The 19,301-nt window shown below is 36.4% G+C and overlaps 10 protein-coding genes across 10 annotated transcripts; 3 read left to right on the top strand and 7 right to left on the bottom strand. All coding sequences in view use genetic code 12, as the record gives it.

Annotated features, from left to right (window-relative positions):
* Positions 1-961: 961 nt before the first annotated feature.
* On the top strand, positions 962-1,735 carry BMH2 (14-3-3 family protein BMH2; the record flags this gene model as incomplete). Its single annotated transcript, XM_064999916.1, has 1 exon — positions 962-1,735. The coding sequence occupies one exon, from the start codon at positions 962-964 to the stop codon at positions 1,733-1,735; it is 774 nt and encodes a 257-aa protein (XP_064855988.1).
* A 910-nt stretch (positions 1,736-2,645) lies between these two features.
* On the top strand, positions 2,646-3,564 carry TVP15 (Tvp15p; the record flags this gene model as incomplete). Its single annotated transcript, XM_064999915.1, has 5 exons — positions 2,646-2,729; positions 2,933-2,967; positions 3,030-3,036; positions 3,165-3,216; positions 3,311-3,564. The coding sequence occupies 5 exons, from the start codon at positions 2,646-2,648 to the stop codon at positions 3,562-3,564; spliced, it is 432 nt and encodes a 143-aa protein (XP_064855987.1).
* Positions 3,565-4,493: 929 nt separating this feature from the next.
* Positions 4,494-6,059, bottom strand: RAD17 (Rad17p; the record flags this gene model as incomplete). The annotated part of the gene is made up of 1 exon (XM_064999914.1): positions 4,494-6,059. One exon carries the CDS (start codon positions 6,057-6,059, stop codon positions 4,494-4,496), a length of 1,566 nt encoding a protein of 521 aa, XP_064855986.1.
* An 82-nt stretch (positions 6,060-6,141) lies between these two features.
* On the top strand, positions 6,142-7,593 carry ARP10 (Arp10p; the record flags this gene model as incomplete). Its single annotated transcript, XM_064999913.1, has 1 exon — positions 6,142-7,593. The coding sequence occupies one exon, from the start codon at positions 6,142-6,144 to the stop codon at positions 7,591-7,593; it is 1,452 nt and encodes a 483-aa protein (XP_064855985.1).
* Positions 7,594-7,661: 68 nt separating this feature from the next.
* Positions 7,662-9,156, bottom strand: DASC09_063280 (uncharacterized protein; the record flags this gene model as incomplete). Its single annotated transcript, XM_064999912.1, has 2 exons — positions 7,662-8,884; positions 8,973-9,156. The coding sequence occupies 2 exons, from the start codon at positions 9,154-9,156 to the stop codon at positions 7,662-7,664; spliced, it is 1,407 nt and encodes a 468-aa protein (XP_064855984.1).
* A 649-nt stretch (positions 9,157-9,805) lies between these two features.
* Positions 9,806-10,813, bottom strand: DASC09_063270 (uncharacterized protein; the record flags this gene model as incomplete). The annotated part of the gene is made up of 1 exon (XM_064999911.1): positions 9,806-10,813. One exon carries the CDS (start codon positions 10,811-10,813, stop codon positions 9,806-9,808), a length of 1,008 nt encoding a protein of 335 aa, XP_064855983.1.
* A 276-nt stretch (positions 10,814-11,089) lies between these two features.
* DASC09_063260 (asparagine synthetase B) lies at positions 11,090-12,796 on the bottom strand (the record flags this gene model as incomplete). The annotated part of the gene is made up of 1 exon (XM_064999910.1): positions 11,090-12,796. The coding sequence occupies one exon, from the start codon at positions 12,794-12,796 to the stop codon at positions 11,090-11,092; it is 1,707 nt and encodes a 568-aa protein (XP_064855982.1).
* Positions 12,797-13,332: 536 nt separating this feature from the next.
* ATG12 (Atg12p) lies at positions 13,333-14,163 on the bottom strand (the record flags this gene model as incomplete). Its single annotated transcript, XM_064999909.1, has 1 exon — positions 13,333-14,163. The coding sequence occupies one exon, from the start codon at positions 14,161-14,163 to the stop codon at positions 13,333-13,335; it is 831 nt and encodes a 276-aa protein (XP_064855981.1).
* Positions 14,164-14,543: 380 nt separating this feature from the next.
* On the bottom strand, positions 14,544-15,734 carry DASC09_063240 (SUN domain-containing protein; the record flags this gene model as incomplete). Its single annotated transcript, XM_064999908.1, has 1 exon — positions 14,544-15,734. One exon carries the CDS (start codon positions 15,732-15,734, stop codon positions 14,544-14,546), a length of 1,191 nt encoding a protein of 396 aa, XP_064855980.1.
* Positions 15,735-17,779: 2,045 nt separating this feature from the next.
* MRX6 (Mrx6p) lies at positions 17,780-19,186 on the bottom strand (the record flags this gene model as incomplete). The annotated part of the gene is made up of 2 exons (XM_064999907.1): positions 17,780-18,939; positions 19,027-19,186. 2 exons carry the CDS (start codon positions 19,184-19,186, stop codon positions 17,780-17,782), a joined length of 1,320 nt encoding a protein of 439 aa, XP_064855979.1.
* Between the last annotated feature and the right edge of the window lie 115 nt (positions 19,187-19,301).

Raw genomic sequence — 19,301 nt, 5'->3', positions numbered from 1 at the left:
GAGGGGACAGGTCGCACCGTCGTCTCCACGTGACCATCTGCGGACCATCCCCAATAATCCTACCCAAGAAACTCCTGGGAGAAAAACAACAGCAAAAAAAAAAACAAAAAATCTCCCACCTTTCGATTTCTATCTTTTTCTTCCTCATAATCGAAGTATTATCTTTCCAATTCCTATACTATAAACTTTTCATACACTTCCCTTCCTGGAAACAGTAGTAAGTGTCAACTACAATTCTAATATCGCAGTGCTTCTTTATATTTTTCTTTTTTATTTTTCTTTATTTATCTGTGATCTTGTGTGGGTGAGTGTGTCTTGTTGTTTATTCCCAGCTCATCCAATTTTATCGACATTTTTCATCAAAAATTACCACCAATCTATCCATTGATTGGCCTCACTGCTTATAATCATATTGATTATCATTCTTTCCATACGAATTGCCTTTTGATTATCGCTGTTTTTGGATTGTAGGCGTTGGGCTTTTCTAATTTACGTGGTATTTACCGCCCCCCCATATTTTTTTTTGTTTTTTCTTTTTTGACATACAACGCCACACAGCTCCAAACAACAGTGATTTACAAAGGCAATGCGGTTTCTTTCTTGCAATCATGATATCTCACTAGATTGTTTTTTGTTTTTGTTTTGTTATCTCCTGTTGACATCTTATGGAAGCTCGATTTGATTTGCTGGTTGGTTGGTTGGCAATGCTGCTGCTATTGTTGCCAATGTTATCTTGATGTATGGGTGTGCTGCTATGCGATTTGATGGCGCTTAATTTGCAACAACGGGGGAAAACAAAGAACAGCATTTCTTAATCTACACACGCTCACAAGCTATTAATTAGGATTTACACACAAATCGTTATAATTTTTTTTTTTTCTTGTTATTATTTCTTGAAGCCTGTCAAAATATCACAGTTTTGTTGTTTTACTAACTTTCTAACTTTATCCAGTTCACAAAAATGTCTACTTCTCGCGAAAACTCTGTCTATTTGGCCAAGCTTGCTGAACAAGCTGAACGTTATGAGGAAATGGTTGAAAACATGAAGGCCGTTGCCTCTTCAGGTCAAGAACTTTCTGTTGAAGAACGTAACTTGTTGTCTGTTGCTTACAAGAATGTCATTGGTTCTCGCCGTGCTTCTTGGAGAATTGTTTCTTCCATCGAACAAAAGGAAGAATCTAAAGGTAATGATGCTCAAGTCACTTTGATTCGTGAATACAGATCCAAGATTGAAAAAGAATTGTCTGAAATTTGTGAAGACATTCTTAGTGTCTTGACCAAGCACTTGATTCCATCTGCTCAAACTGGTGAATCCAAGGTTTTCTACTATAAGATGAAGGGTGACTACCACCGTTACTTGGCTGAATTCGCCACCAGCGACAAGCGTAAAGAAACTGCTGACATGTCCTTGGAAGCTTACAAGGCTGCTTCTGACGTTGCTATTACTGAATTGCCACCAACTCACCCAATCAGATTGGGTTTGGCTCTTAACTTCTCTGTCTTCTACTATGAAATTCTCAGCAGTCCAGACCGTGCTTGTCACTTGGCTAAGCAAGCTTTTGATGATGCTATTTCTGAATTGGACACTTTGTCTGAAGAATCTTACAAGGACTCCACTCTTATCATGCAATTGTTGCGTGACAACTTGACCTTGTGGACTTCTGATATGTCAGAAACCGCTCCTGAACCAGCTGAAGCTGAAGAACAACCTGAAGCCGAAAATGAAGCTAATTAATGATGGTGTGTTATAGCTCATAAAGAATTATCCAAAAAAAAAAAAAAAAGAAAAATAATTAAAAAAAAATATATATATATAAAACGAAAACCTGGGAATCTGGTGAAAGAAAAAAATATAGGTACTGAGTATTTTTATTTGATCCAATTTTTCTTCCCTCAAACTTAACCTCCAATGATGCCTCCGGATTATTTAATTCTATATATGAAGACTGTTGACTTTGCAAACCACTACTTTGATTAGAAGAATTGATCCCTCCCTTGTTGAAGTTAATATATTTTTATTTGTTATAGTAATTAATTAGTCTAGTTTTATCTCTCTCTCTCTTTTTCTCATTTTTTTTTTTGTGTGTTTTCTCTATTTTTATTCCTTTGATTGAATTTATTTAATAAATAAATTGACTTCTCTTTAGTGTTTTTTTTTTATTATTATTTTCTTTGTCTCTCCTATATCTTGTTTATCTGTTTGTTTGATCAATTCATTATTTCATTGAGTGTCTTTCTCTGTTCGTTTTTGATTAATCACTATTCCGCCACCACAGCATATACCAGATATCTTATGTAAATTGTTAACAATGCGCATATGATAGTGTGTGAGGTGTGAGGAGCGGGGGGGCAGTACGAGGAAATAGCTATAATTGATCAGAGAATTAGAAAGAAGATATATCGTACTGGACTACTAAGTGTAATTAGCTCGATACAGCGAGTAGATAGAGGCCAGCAACTTCGCCTCGCCAAAGAAAAACGTAAAACAAAACACACGAAAAAAACAAAAATACATACAGCAAGAAAAAAAAAATATAAAGAAAATTACCAAACGCCTGTCAAAATAAAAGAGATAAGTACCCAACCAAAGGAGGACAATTGAATTGAAATAAAGGAATATCTACTAGTGATAAGATAATCGAAGGATGGATTTCTCTAACATCAGTGACAACACCCGTGATTTCAGCAATGCCTTCAAGATTGCCAATTTTGCCGTTGGTGCATTGAGTGTGAGTTTAGTTATCTTTGACACACTTTGATAATACCAGATTACGTTGTGGGATATACAAAGAAGAAGAAGAAGAAGAAGAAGAAGAAGAAGAAGAAGAAGAAGAAGAAGAAGAAGAAGAAGAAGAAGAAATGGCTTAGGTGATGTATATATAACATGGTAATTAAGAAAAGAAATGACGATACTAACAAGTATATAATATAGGTGTTATGCGGTATTTCACAATTACTCTCAGGGTTGTATGTATAATCTACTATTTTCGCTCGTCATTGATTCAGGTACTAACCAATGAAAATAATAGTCAGGATGTATGTATAACAATGGTTTGATTGATATTAATTCAAGATACTGATTGATTGATTTTCTAGTATTATTATATCTGGAGAGAATGGAAAAACACACCCAAGAACCAGAGGTTACTAACTAAGTGGTGCAGTTCTTTTTAGGTTTATTTGTGATATTCTTTGGTGCGGGAATAATCTTTCTTGGTAAGTAATGCGATGGTATAAAGAGAATAATATTATTGGAATTATCTTTAGATATATGTATCAATACTAACAAATACTATCTATTGTTTTATAGAAATCAGAGTGCCCCAAGAAGTCTACAATTATGCTTCCTTCCTCTTCTCATTCATTGGCCGTGGTATTTTCTACCTCCTTATTGGAATAATCGTGTCTCACGACCATATTCTCCGGGTGTTTCCAGGATTCCTTATCTCATTTGTGGGGATTGGTTATTGTGCTCTACAATTCGTGCCAAATATTTTACCTCCAGAAAACATGAGATCTGACTTTGCCGCATTGCATAACCAAGACGAAGAGGATGTCATTTAAGTGTTTCTTGAAAACAGAATGCCATTTGAATTTATCATGAAGAGGATGTCATTTGAGTATATCTTGGACAGACTATCACTGGGACTCATCTTGAATTAATTTATCTTGAAGATCTCATTTGAATATCTCTTGAAGATGTATCGCCAGTGATTAAAAGGAAAATAGGCACAATAATAAGCCCTTCTTGAATCATCGGTAATAGGTCACTTTCTAAACTGTTATGTATAATCTTCCAAATTCCATCATTGTTTGTTTGTTTGTTTTTTTCACAACAGCCTTTTCCCACCTCTCATTTCTGTAATCTGTTTTATTATTAAACAATTCCACCCCAAACTTGGATAAAAAAAAAAAAAGAAAAAAAAAATCAAACTCTTACCGAGATCAAAACAAACTCTGGCCAAGAAAATAAATAAATAAATAAGCTGATGTCAAAAGTTAGCTATTCCATCCAGAAATACCGCAGAAAAAGCAATCCTTAAATGCAAGGTACGTTCAATCTCTCACTGATATTTCAAACTCCAAAAGGTTGCCTCACAAAAGATAGCTCCGATATCTATTTCGACAAACTGAGGGGAACTTTGTAAGCACATTGACTTATTTTTTTTTTTTTTCTATGAAATATTGACTTTAAAGAATAATGTATATTCTAACCTTTTAAAGAGACCATGATAATAAATTTTCATTGTAAAGTATTTAGAAACCCATCGCATGGACGTAACTGTTAATATCATGTAAATTGCATCTACCGTGGCCAATTTTCATTTAATAAATATACAATAATTTAGTTTTTCATTGAATATACAATAATTTAGTTTTTCATTGAATATATAATACATTAGTTCTTTAATATTAATAATACAAAACTGAAGTCAAAAGGAAAAAAAAAAGAACATGAAGCAAAAGAACTAAAGCCATCTTTTTTTTTTTTTTCAAAAGAAAAAATCATTATCATTATCATCGATTTCGTAGTCATTTTCTAGAACAGTCCCATCATCCAAAAATCCTTCTGCTAGTGGACCATCTCCTTTATTCACCGTAATGTTGTGCAAAATATCATTGATTCCTCTGGAGGTGTTGATGATTATTGGCAAATCGTTGTAATTCCCTTGATCAATAACTGAGTGGTGTTGTTGTTGTTGTTGTTGTTTCTTCTTCAAGGCATTGACAACATCAAGGCCCCCAGAAGGTCTGTAATCTTCAGTTAATCTTTTAGATCGAGTCCTCCTCCGTTTTTTCGAATGTGATCCCGATCCATCTTCGGCGTTATTGATCAATTCAATGATCTCTCTCTTGTCGAATGGATCTTCCCCACCACCACCATCATCATCATCATCATTCACCACAAGCTCCAATAGGATAAATTCAATGATGGTTCCATCATATAGTGGTTTTCTCCTACCCAAATCCGGAGGATTTTCTCTAATGTTGTTCCCCTTGGGGACCACCCCGAAAATCTTGGGGTTAACACTTATACCATCAATGTTACACGCCGTCAATAGATGGACACTAATTATCCCTTTATTATCTTTTCTAATACGAATCTTAGAACTGAGTTTCACCGCCTTCATGACTTTCTTGAACATATCAAATTTGTAAACACTGACAATGAAGTCGTTCTTCACCACTCTGAATTGATATTCCGTGGGATCGTACTGCCTAATGACGAGTTTTTCCAACTCGGGAAACACAAACCTTGAATACCCCATTTCTCCCTTCGATATAAACATCAATTGATTCTGCTCGACTCTTCCATCATCCAATGTTTTCTGGTTGGTCATCTTGTTTGCAGCATAGATATAAAGCTCTTGAACATTCATATCCTTCAAATTATTGAGGGCATCATAAATCACATCTGCTTGTAGTGTCGATTCCAAAATCAACGCACCAGTATCTAATTGTAAATGTCGCTGGTCTTCTTCTTCTATATCGACAAATGTTGAGAACATACAGTCTTCAGTGATCAAAGGATCCGAAAATGAGATTTCAAAGTTTTCCCCCGGTCCTTTATAACAAAGCTTGCAACGCACCGTTACATTCTTGACATTCTCTTTGTTCACTTTCGATAATGATGAAGCAATCATGAATGATTCAACAACAGAGGATATATCAAGACATATTTTAATAGTTTCTCTAACATGTTTTCTGATCTGTTTCACTTTCTGACTCAACCCATTGGCCTGGTTATTATTATTATCATCATCATCGCTAGAAACATCTGTCTCACTTGCAGCAGTATTATTATTTTTGCTTTTATCTTGATTTTGCCCATCAGGTTTGGGACGAAACAGGTAATATTCGAATAACCCTTTGTCAAAAGTAGCAGACGCCCTGATGGTATGGACGTTCTCACAAACAAAGATCAACCCATCACTACCGATGAAAAGCTTTGCATTGGTCCCCACCTGGGCAATGGCAGAAAGCACTGCGGTAATATGGGAGATCTCAGTGGTCGAGGCCTCAAAGATATTATCCTGATCCAACAGTTGATCTTCCATGGATGTGAGTTGCCACTGTTTGATGTTAGTTGTTTGTAAATGGTGGGGAAAAAAAAAAAAAAAAAAAAAAAAACAGTGGTCTATGAAAAATGATGATAACAATAACAACCAGAAAATCCAATGCGATGAGCTAACTATCAACAAATATATTCTAAATAAAGAAGAAGAAGAAGAAGAAGAAGAAGGAGGAGGAGAAGATTTATTAACTATGGATCAGGAACTGATGGTACAGCAATATTATCCTGTGATTCTTGAGATTGGATCAAGACTCATTAAAGCTGGGTTTGCCGGTGATGCTGCTCCGATTTCCACCTTACAAACCAATGACCCAATAATGAATTTTCATATCCAGAAACCATCAAAAACTAATGGTGATCAATCCCTTAATATGGCCTCGATTTCTCTTAATGGTGCATCTTATGCTTTGACCGCAGAGAATCACAGATCCTTATCCGAATCAATTCTCGATCCCAGTATTCAACTAAATGCCACCATTGATAATTTCTACAAACTGGATCTCATTCATAAGCGATGGCTTTTCCATGATGATTTTTTACTTTTCCAGACCCTTGAACCACTTCAGGGCTCCAATACTGAACGACTCCTTGAGAAAATCGTGTCCCATATTTACAACTCCGATCTCTTGGTCGATTCTAAACGGTGCAAAGTTATCATTCCAGTATCGATTTTCCTTCCAGATCATATTCGAAGACTCATAGCAAACGTCCTATTGAATTACATTCATGCTCAGCTGTTGATTTTCTTACCGGACTCTCTCCTTAGTATTTTGAGTGCTGGCACTCAAAATGGGCTTGTGGTAGACTTGGATTGGGATATGATAACCATATCGCCAGTGTTTGATCAGAAGTTATTATACAAAAATATCAAAACCACAACCAGAGGATCAGGGAAGCAGCTTCACTATGCAGTTTTGAGACAATTGTTGAACAATAAACAGCACGTTGAAGGCATTGATATTAATAACAAAAATGAAGTATTTCATTTTATCGAAGATCTTATCCATGAAGTAGTATACTGCAAGAATCTCAACGACAGTTATGGTAATGGTAATGGTGATAATGATGATAATAATGTATTCAGTTATAAAAATAACATCAAAATTCCAAACAGGCTACGTTTCCAAGCATTGGAATCAGAGTTTTTTCCTCAGATAACTCCCAAAGAAATTGATGACGATGAAATACCTCTAGCAAGTCTAATTATTGAGGTACTAGACAGTTTACCAATAGATATAAGACCGGTTCTCAGCAAAAGAATCATGTTTACTGGATTTTTGTCAGATATTCCTGGGTTGAAATCAAGAATAATGCATGAATTAAGATCAGCGGGGAATGCCAAATATGAAGCAATTATATCTTTGGGATCATGGACTGGTGCCAGTTTATATTGTTCTACTAAATTGATGGCGTCATCCAGCATAATTAAGAATCAAGAATTAGTTAGAGACACATATCTTGAAACTAACAAACTAATTCCTGGTTGGATAGATCAACTCTACACACTAGCACAATAAAATTGTGATGAAAAAATATAAATTGCTATGAAAGGCAAAAGAGAATATAAATTGCAAAGTCGAATGAACTATATTTTAACGCTCCTCATTGATGGAATAAATTTATACTCTCTGCGATTGATAGATTTGTCACCAGTTGTCATGTCTTCTATTGGTGATTTATTAATATCATATGGAAGCATATCAGTATTATTGACGGAAAGTATCGACTGGTTAATTTCTAAGCCCTGTTGAGCAGGTATGGAATGTTCGCCTTCTTCCGATGAGCGCAATATATCATCCCATAAATATTTGCTTCGATAATCCTCTATTGTAAACATATCTTTCACACGTTTCCAAACCCTTTGAACAAATAGCTTTGGCATTTCAGTATCTTGGGATTTTACTTCCTTATTGATTTCGTAATCCAAAATAGTTAATAACTTCATTTCATCTGGAGAAATTATTTCATCGGTGGTGCAGAAGAACGGCATAGCATGAACATTCATTGGCTTTTTTAGTCCAAATAAATTCAACGACGCATTATCAGGCAATAGTGAAATTTTCCCAGACTTGTAGCGTGTCTTAATGGTTTTGACTGTATCATTGGTCAACTCTTTGTCCTCAGCAATATTATACTTTTGATAATTCTTAGAAGAAAAATTCAAGTCTTGCAACTCAACACCTCCCTCATCATATGAAATACTGAATTCTTCACTTTCCGAATCTGGTGCAATTTGTTCAACAACATTAATTTTTTCAAACTTGACAATATTAATTTTTGCATCTAGATCTCTTCTTTCTTCAGACTTTCCCGGAATCACCTCCTTGGAATTCTGTTGGATACTAGTGACATTATCTTGTAAATTTCCTGACCCAATACGTCCATCTGCAAGCTTGTTGACATGCAACTCGATGTTATTACAAAAATTAGCAGTCATCTGTAAAGATACTCTCCCAGACTCTAAATAGTTGCCAATTTTCCTTTTGTCATTGAATGCCACGAATTCATTTTGACTATTTATTCCATAGATTGGTGAAAAAGACTCCAATAATGAAGTGATATTTGGAGACGAAGTTGTACTAGAAATCTTGGAAAAAACTCTATTAGATGAAGCAGCAGTTGAAATTTGGCCATTCTCATTTGTATCAACAAATTCTTGATCATCGTTTTCCTCTTCTTCTTTTTCTTCTTCTTGTGCAATTACATTAATGTGCTTGAAGGAAAATTCATTTGGTAACGAGCCAGGAATCACTGGTTCATGTTTCTCCCGGTTAAGGCCTTTTTTGGAATACTCAGCGATATTCAAAGCTTGCAAACCCAAGCTTGGTAAAGGTAAGACCACAGGCATGTGTTAGTAGTGCTAAATAAATGGCTTCTATAAATGATAGACACTTACTTGATTCTAAATTATTACTATCATTGATGTCTTTAATTCTCAATGTCAACGGATTATCAAAAGCTGCCTTATTAATGGAAATTTTATTCAAAGTATTGAAATGACCATCATTCTTGGCTTGTTCCAATGATTCATCAAAGTTTTCATCGATATTCTCTTCAGCTCTCAAAATTGGCAAGGACATTGTAGTGGTATTTTCTGTGGAAACAAATAACAATAAAAAAATAGTATCAGATAGAATAATATCAATAGCGCTTGAAATCAATAAAGCTTTGAAAGAGTTACACAAAAACAATGATTTCAGAGTTACCGTTTTTGTGTCATGTAGACGAGTGAGTGCATACAATAAATACATGCAGGCATGGTGAAAATGCATTTCCTGTTAGTAATGCAAAGATATCATAAGAGTAATCACGAAAGAATATTGGTTATTATTGGTTTTCAAGGCATTTAGTACAATGAAAGGCTATTTCCCTGTTGGTATATTTGATGCCTATGGTTGAAGATGTAAATTCATGTCTTCTGAATTTTCTACAGAATACAGGCTTACAAAAGTCAGTTGCAAACAATATTTAATGCAAAGATAGATATAGATATTTATGCAGTGATAAAAATCAAGGCCTAAATAAGCAGTAGTATTAGTATTTTTTTTTTTTTTCATCATTTCATTATTTGATTAGGAATAACTAAAAATGACCAATATCAGTCATTTTGCTCATATATAAAAATCCTCGAATAATTCTTATATAGATATGAAATCAGAAAACCTTCATAACTGATAACCACTATATGAACATAATCCTATGTACACAATCCTATCAACAAAAACCATCTCAAAACCCAAAACCTCCACTGCTACCTCCAGAACCAAACCCTGCTCCATTCCCACCAAAGCCAAAGCCAAAGCCACCATTACCAGTATTGCCATCCTTTGGGAAACCAAAACTTCCATTATTTGCCGGACCCCTTAATCCGCTTGTTCCCGGAAGTCCCTGTCCCATTCTTTCAATATCTTCGGGATCATCGGTACCAAACATTGGGTTACTCCATCTTGCTCCTGGTGGACGCTGTAGCAGACCGTTTCCCGAGTTTCTATTTTCAGGATGAAATAAAGGATCATTAAAAGTTGGGTGCATTCCCCCAGAACCTGACGATCCTGATCCTAATGGATCAATATATGGCTTCATAACCGGGTACTTTCCGATTCCCATGGGATCAAGGTCTTTCTCGCCAATTGACCCAGAAACTTTGGGCGAATTGTAACTTGAGTTTTGTGGTAGAAGCTTATACTCATCCTCGAACCCTGGTGGATCATTTGGATTAGATGGTCTCACCTCTGTTTTTGATGATGGAGGAGTCGGTGCTGTTGGCAACTTAGGCATTGTTGATCTGAGGTCAGTTCCTCCTACTTTTGTGGATTTATCGGGAATATTTGAATTAATAGCACCAAATGATTCTTTAAGTTTGCTTGATTCGGTTTGTTTGTTAACGGCTTTCTCATTCACTGTCTGAGAATTGCCATTTAGAGCTTCATAATACTTGCCACTGATTGTGTCACTAAGATACTTATTGAATTTTTCTCGTTCTTTAGTTTCTGGATCCAGAATGTTCGAGACATAATCAGAAAGTTTCAATTGAGCAGTAACAATAATTCGATCTTTGTAGAGCACATTAATCAAGAAGTTATCGTTGGATATCTTGTTGACGATGAATTTCGAATCATTTTCCACATGTATATACACTGACAGGTTCTCAATAGCCTGGATTGTGGAGTTCAACTTGAGGTCCAAGTACACCCAATCCCGAATGAAATCTGATAGATCTTTCAATGCTTGGTTCATCTTATTCTCTCTCTCTTTTTTTGCAATCCGATCTTTTCAAAAGGTTAGTAAAAGTTAACAGTAGCTCCTCATCGCAGTTCAATCGTGATATTTTCCTTGCGGTGCGTGCCTCTAACCCGTTTTTTTTTTATACTTGTATGTGTGAGCTTACTACTACTATATATACTCCAATAAAATCATGAATAATACAATACTTTATTCTCTATACTACTTAGTTCACATATACATTAACAGTTAATAAAGGACAAAAAAGGGGAAGAATCAATAATACAATAATCAGTTAATTTCGTCAACCTTCTTTTCGTGCAACTTGGCGTATCTACCAGATGGATCTTCGTGACAACCCCAGTCAGCCTTTGGAATCCATCTCATGACAGTGTCGGCAGCACATTTTTGTGGGAACAATTCGTCAAACTTCAATCTGTACCAGTAAGCTTCCTTGGTGGTTGGAATGTCGGCACCCCATTCTGGCTTTGGAGTGGCAAATTGTTCGTCAGAAATGACTTCGGCAGCAGTGTCCTTCAAGATATCAATCCATCCGTACCCAACACCGTCGGAGAATTGTTCCTTTTGTCTCCACAAGATTTCTTCTGGCAAGTATGGTTTGGCATCTGGTTCATCACTGGTGTCAAAGGCCTTTCTAAGGATGTACTTTTCAATTCTACCTTCAGATGGCTTGATGACCTTTTCAGCAGGGTCAATGTTCAAAGCCAAGTCTAAGAAACTCTTATCGAGGAATGGAACTCTGGCTTCAAGACCCCAGGCCATGGTGGACTTGTTGGCTCTAAGACAGTCAGACAAGTGCAAGTTTTTAACTCTCTTGATACATTCAGTGTGGAATTCTGGGGCAGATGGAGCAGAACCAAAGTAAAGGTAACCACCAAAGATTTCGTCGGAACCTTCACCAGACAAAACCATCTTAACACCTTGAGCCTTGATCTTTCTAGACAACAAGTACATTGGGGTGGAAGCTCTGATGGTGGTGACATCGTAAGTTTCCAAGTGGTAAATGACATCACTCAAGGCATCCAAACCTTCTTCCAAAGTAAAGGTGAATTCGTGGTGGATGGTACCAATGAACTTGGCAACCTTTCTGGCAGCCAATAAATCTGGAGCATCCTTCAAACCAATAGCATAGGAGTGGACCTTACCCCAGCTGCTGGCGTGCAAGTTACCATTTTCATCGACACCGGCCAATTCGTCGGATGAGACGTTTTCACTGGCCTTAGCAGCTTCTCTAGCAGCAATAGAGGCGATCAATGAAGAGTCCAAACCACCAGACAACAAAACACCGAATGGGACTTCGGCCATCAATCTCTTTCTAACCGACAATTCCAAAGAAGCTCTCAATTTCTTGTAGTCGACTGGAGTGGTTGGGATCTTTTCTTCATCCCACCAAGATGGCTTGAAGTATCTTGTTATTTGGTCGGTGTTGGAATCGTAGATGTGACCTGGTGGGAAAGCAGTGATTTCGTCACAGTCGTCGGTCAAACATTTTAATTCAGAAGCAAAGTAAACGGTCTTTGGTTGTTTCTTGCTTCTACCCATGTACAAGGTGATGACACCAATTGGGTCTCTGGCAGCAATGACTCTGTCGTTCTTAACATCGTGCAAGACAAAACCAAACATACCATCCAAGTGGTTTGGAGCATCAAGACCGTATTTTTCAAACAATGGGATGATGACTTCACAGTCACTGGCGGTCTTGAAGTCGTAGTCTTTGAAGCTGTCTCTGACAGAGATGTGGTTGTAGATTTCACCGTTAACGGCCAAGATCAAAGATTCATCTTCGTTGGTGATAGGTTGGGCACCAGTGCTAACACCGACAATAGAAAGACGTTCATGACACATGATGGTGTTCTTCTTGGTGATGTTACCACTCCAATCTGGACCTCTGTGACGGATTCTCTTGGACAATTTGAGGGCTTGTGATTTGAACCCAGAAACATCTGGGTGGTTATATACTGCGAAAATACCACACATTGTGAGATAGTATTTGTGCTTGGTTGTGTTGTGTTTGCGATGTAGATCTAAGCTGGGAAAGATCAACGGTAAATAATGTGAGATGTGAGAGGGTTTATAACTCGTTGGTGAAAAAATTTCTGAAGCGTTGCCCGGTGTGCGGAATTAGTCATTGCATAATCATTTTTCCCTTTTGAAGAGTTTTAGGCAATTGCAGGATAACGATAAGCATTTCCTTTTTAGTTGTTTCTGGTAATTGTGTATCAGTTTCACATTTTATTACTCATTTACAGAGCAACCGAGTACATATGGTACTGACTGGTGGTCATCTTATGGGAAAGTGACTTATCGTGTGGGATGACTCGTAGTCATCCTTATTGTTATTGATTGTTGGGTGCATCAAAACTACCGTCTTATGATAATTACCCCAATCTCGAATTGACCATTTATTATTATTTATATATATGTGTGTGATTATCTAAAGACTACAACAAATCATTGGATAACAAAAATAGAGGGATGATAATATAATAATCATGTATTATTGGAGAAACCACCTAGCCAAACGCAACATTTTCACAATACGATACTACTAACTCATTATTGATGGCAAAATTCTTGAATAAATCCCCGATGATCTCATCTGGGTTGGGTGAGAAGCTATTGTGAATGTAGCAAAACACATGCCCATCTCTATCTCCAAGCTTGAATTTTTTGTGGAGAAATCGAATCAACAGAGAAAACTGTTGGTTGTTAGATATCTTATAGACTCTTGGCTCAATCTGCCTCGTAGATCCGATCGACTGAAATCTTATTAGAATCTTCTGAGGTTTGGTTTCCTCGTATGGCTTCAAGATTTGCTCAATAATCTCTTGCTTGTTGTGTTCCTGAGCTATCGGTACTGTGGTTTCTATTGAACTGCTGTGCTGCTGGTCTTGTGCTTGTTGAACCGATAAATACGATGGTTCAGAGATCGGATGCTCGTTTTCGTAGTAGAAAGATTTTGATAGATTCTCTAATATCTGTGAATTCATAATGGAGAGTTTATTCTTTGTAACCCTAACATCCTTGATCGAATTACTACTTCCATTTCCCACATCATCATCACTATCATTATTATAATTATTATTATTAGTAGTATTATCATTTTCATTTTCATTATCATTATCATTATCAGTAGCACTGTTGCTCCTCTCTTGTAGAGCTAATTGGTTCAATCTCTGTAACACATTATCATTAGATGAGCTCAAGTTGATTCTACTGTTTACTAAACTGTTATTATTATGAGCTGATCCTGGCCTCGTGTCCAATATCATAGAGGAATCGGTGGAGTCCTGGTAGTTTGACAGTGAAGAGTCATCATCGTCTTCTGATAGTAGGGGATTCATATTATCTGATTGTTAATTGATGGTGTGATGGGGTCGTCCTTTCATCATTCATCGCCAGCTGTTTTCCCATTTGTGGGTGTGATAGCGTTGCTAAGGGCACTCAGAAAGTAGAAGAAGCAGAACGACTACAGCATGTTGGAATGAAGAAGATAATGGTTGTGAGGTCTAAGAAACAGAGAAATTAACATGTTATATTATATCTATAAGTTTTTTTTTGTTCAAAGAAATAGATATCGAAAAAAAAAAAAAATGAGAATAGAATCAACAGAAATGAAAGTAAAAATGAAAGAATCGAAATAAATTATAAATTATAAATTAATAAAGAAATGAAGAGTTGCTTTGGATATTATTTCCAAAAATATATATTATCCAAGGCTGCTTTAGTAGAAAACGAAGTTAGATGATCCTTTAGTGACACCCACTGTACAACCATCACTTCCATCGCCATTATATTTACCGTTTTCGTAGACACAGCTCCCACTCTGTGTGGAACCACTAGTGGCTTCGATCTTAAGAGAATAGTTTGGTGGGGTTTTATTGTTTGGATTTGGAATAATTGACAAGTAAGTAACCCCGTTAGTATAGCCAGCACCCAAGTTAACTGGGGCCCAGTTACCAACCGTTCCGGCGGAAGTCCCCCAGATACACCCTTCCTCAACGTCAATGCCAGCATTGTTAACGTAATATTGAGAAGAAGTAGATTGGCCTTCCCATTTATAATATGTCGATGAGTCAACCACAGAAATTGGTTTAGTGGATCCTGCGGTCAATCTGGTTGGAATACACATATTTTCTGAACCTGGGTAATCGGTTCTACATAAGGAAATAACTTCGTCGACTTTAGAAACAGCATTGGCAGTTTCTTTCCCCCATTCACACAAGTAGTCAGTATCGGTGTTGGTTCTGTATAAGTACCCATTTTTGCAAACCAATCCACCAATAGACACCCCACTCGATGGTTGATCGGATGGCCATTGTGTCTTCGACATCCCTGCTTGGCAAGCGTAGGAGCAATAGTAACCTTCGACACAAGTAGTTGAGGCATAACCACCCAAGTTCAAGATGGAGGCCCACCCATTATATTGCAACCAGTCGATGGAAATTACCCCATTACCAACAGGCACCGAGTCACAAGACAAGGTACCGTCGACGAATTTACCAGGACTTGCAAAGGATTTCAAATCACCATCAATGGAAGAAGAAGAGGAAGAGTAAGAAGAAGAAGAAGAAGAAGAGGTAGAAGTGGAGGTTTCTGAAGCTTGGGCAGATGTGGCAACAGCAGCAGTGTTAGCAGCAGTGTTAGCCGCAGAGGTGCCGGCTACAACATCGTCTTGAACTGCAGTGGCCACTGGACTAACTGTAGTGGTTGGGGTTGTAGCTGGTAAATCAGTAGTAGTTTCTCCATCATCATCAATGTACACTGTAACGTTGACATCGTCGGTGACCACATCTTCAAGTGTTGATAATGTAGTGACTGCAGCATCTCTTTTTTTATGAAAGTGGGCTTTTGGTGCTGCCATGGCCATGGTGCCAAAATACAAGGCAACAGAAATAAGACTTTGGTACTTCATTTTTTTGCTTGGCTATTTTTTTTTTTGTGTGATTAATCTTATTTTTAAAAAAACAAAATGAATGAAATAGTTCTTGGAATGATCAAGCAACGATTGACAAAAAGATTCAACAAATAACTTGTAATTAGGCTAAAGGAATGACTAAGGTTGAGCAGATAACAGCCAATTGGTTGAGGGCAAGACAAAAAAGAAGTAAAATGAACTGTGTTGTTTTATATAAACTATTTTTTTTTTTTTTGTAAACCATTCCTTTGAATATGAATGTGGATTTTCCAAACTTATAAGAGAGAAGTCCATTGCCTTAATAATGCTCATGCACCAAGCTCATCGAAATGCCCCATGATGCAACCAGAAGATATAAGTCTATTAAGTTTTTGAAGGTATACGGCCCAATTGACAGGTCAAATTTATAATTAACCGGCCATTTCCTATTGTTGAGTACCATCACATTCCAACACTCCGCATGATTCTCAATAAGGCACCAAAAGACAGTACTGAGGTGGCCGTTCACTTTGTACTAAAGAACCAAAATTGACTATAGATGGAAGTCTGATTAATGCAGGCTATTATTAGTTTGACACCAACTGGTAACTATACTAGGGGTTCTTCTAGTTCAAATTTTAGTCTGGGGTGGTTGTACCCACCAGCCAGTCATCATCATGTTCGCGATCTGCATCAGGTCACGAGCGCTATAGTTTCAGAGATGCGTCATCGTTCCAATATTGAGATTATGATATAGAAAGGGACATTTTAAGGGTAAATCTTGTGTCAAGACAGTTGAAAATATAATCATAGTTCACAGTAAATAAATTATTGGAAATCAATTGAGACTGCATATCCGATTGATGGTTATTGCAGCTTGATAAGTTCCAGGATAACAAGTTTACTGAAGAAAAGTGCTTTCGATTGGGTATACTTGAACCATTGCCACAAAGCAATAATAGGCAGATATTTTTAATCATCATCAATTTTTTGTGAATTTTCCTCGAGACTTACTTCTAACGCTGTTTTTTTTTTTGTTTTTTTTTTTTTTAATTTATTGGCTAGTTATGTTATATTGGTTTAAATGAATGATTCTTGAAAGTCAACATTCGAATGTCATTTTAATTAGGTTTCAATCACCTATGAATATTTTAAATGAAAATCATGATTCATTTCCTTGCCAATATTAACAAAGATGAAAAATTCGTTAGTTTAAATGACAGTCCCCTCAAAAATCTAATGATTAGTAATTAGAGTTCAAAATTACGTAGCATAAAATGATAAAATGATGAGAAAGGAAAGAAGCAACATTAATCAATTCAATTATCTTTAGCTTAGACGACACTAAAACTTTGCGATGTCTCTTCAAGAAAAACTAGTGAGTACAAAAATATGACAACATGTTAAATAAATAATAGAATTACTTGCTCTTTTTATGGCAGAGTAGACAAAATTATAGTGATTTCATAAGAGTTTTTTTTTTACAACATTCAATTATTATAGGATTTCTCGTCATAGAAAAAAGTCGAGCAGGGTACTACATGATGAAGAAATTAGAAAAAGTATCTATTGTTTAATTAGCCAGTCTTCTAATATACTCATGCAAGTCCCGATACTCAGAATGTGTCACTACAACAATAGGTAATCTGGTGGTTTCTTTCTTGACATAAATTGAGGACCACAATAGCACCAACGTGGAATTAAAGCATGTCAAATTATTCAAAATAATCATAGAAAGTGGGAAGCTATACCTCTAATAATCATTTCTCTACAAACAAAAATATTAGCTAGATTGTGATGGGGTAAATCTACAAGAAAATAAATAAATAACCCTAATTTAAATGAATCTAATTAAAATGCACCCCGTCAGGGAAAAATGAGATGCTTCTACCGTAAATATATGATATATAATAAACCGTGAGAACAAAATAAATATTTTCAACGAAAAAAAAAAACAACAACCCCAAAACAATGCCAAAAAAAGGATACCAATTTTAGAAAACAAAATTAATTTAAAGGAAATGAAAAAAACGGTCCAGAAAAACCACACGTATGCCAAAAAACTACTTTCTTGAGTCATTGCTTATATCGTTATGGTTTTGTTCATTCTCGTCAACGGTTTTGATATTTTCCTTCACAACTTTCAACTGTTCTATCCCATGTCTACATATAAGAGACATCGGGGTCAATATCCACCCTTTAATAGATTTCGAGTGTTCGTGGTATAATGCAGTTTGCTGTTTACCTCTCCTGATCAAATCAAATCTTCTCTTTGGATTAAACCAATATATTCTTCCAAACGTGATATCCTTGGCATTTCCATTTGCTGACTTTAAAACTTTCTTGATCACCAAAGCATCAGCAAATTTAGGGTTTTGGAAATCTATGGAAATCTTTTTCACAAGATTATTCACCAAAAGTTTGACATTTTTCATAAAGCTTTTTCTGAAACGATCCTTATTATACTCTGTAGCTCTAAAGCCATGAGACATTCGATATAACATTGCGGTTTCCTTGAGAAGAATCTTGTAAAGCTTTTTTTTGAACAACAGCTTGCTAGATATGGTCTTTCTTTGAACAAAGATGTATCTTGGTAATCTGTATATCGGGGTGTTTGATAACAATTCAGTTCCATACTTCTTTCTCAACTCATTATTAAGCTTGTTTTTGAAATTATCGATAACGCACTGCAATAGCAGCTCTTTTTCTTTAATAAGCTCCAAATTAATATCATTGGAGTATAAATAATCCAGAAATAGGTCGGCATAGTGATCATAAGTATCATCCACCACATTACCGGGGGTGAAGCTAATCTTATTATTGGCACCAGTAACAATGCTCTTTTTCTTGAAGGCTTTTTTTGACCTGGCATTGGATTGATAATTATCAAAAAGCCCTCCATCTACAATTTTGTTGTGAACTTTGAAATTGATGTACTTGGATCTCTTATTTTGGTTACCACCTTCCTTATTAGCCTCAGGTGGTTTGAAGAAAGGAAGTTGTTTAACCACATCCTTTGGCACGCCACGAAATGCATCGTCATTATAAAGAAGCCCACCAATAGACGCATTCCATGGGACCAATGGTTGATCACCTCCCATTTCTTCATTTTGACCAAAGAGATCCTCAAATTCGTCTATGTTGGCCAACGGATCTAATTCTGCCGACCCATTTCCCAAGAAAAGGGGTTTATAACCTGCAAAAAGACCTTCAAGGTTGACAACTGAAATCGTTAGTAAAATAAAATAAAAAACAAACAACGAATAATGGTTTCAAAAACAAAAAAAAAAAAAAGGTTAACCGAGCATACCTCTTTGACTTATGTTTTGGGTATCTCTAACTCTAGGAAGATTAAGCTGTTGTGGCTTTAATGACTTTGCAGTTGTAGAGTTCCATCTTCTCAGTAGTGACAGGATGTTGTCAATACTGCATATTTTAGGATGAAGCACCACCCTCTTTACCGTCAACATTGTCCTATGAGTCTGGGATCTTATTTGAGATTCGATTCGCACACCATTATAACGTAATTGATTGATGACCTTCAAAAAATTAACGGGATCTCCAAACGCAGCGAATACCCGGATA

The sequence above is a fragment of the Saccharomycopsis crataegensis genome (assembly GCF_037102585.1).
Source record: "Saccharomycopsis crataegensis DNA, jcf7180000000098, whole genome shotgun sequence".
Lineage (NCBI taxonomy): Eukaryota > Fungi > Ascomycota > Saccharomycetes > Ascoideales > Saccharomycopsidaceae > Saccharomycopsis > Saccharomycopsis crataegensis.
The sequence above is the reverse complement of the archived record's forward strand: the minus strand, read 5'-3'. Positions and strand labels throughout refer to the sequence as shown.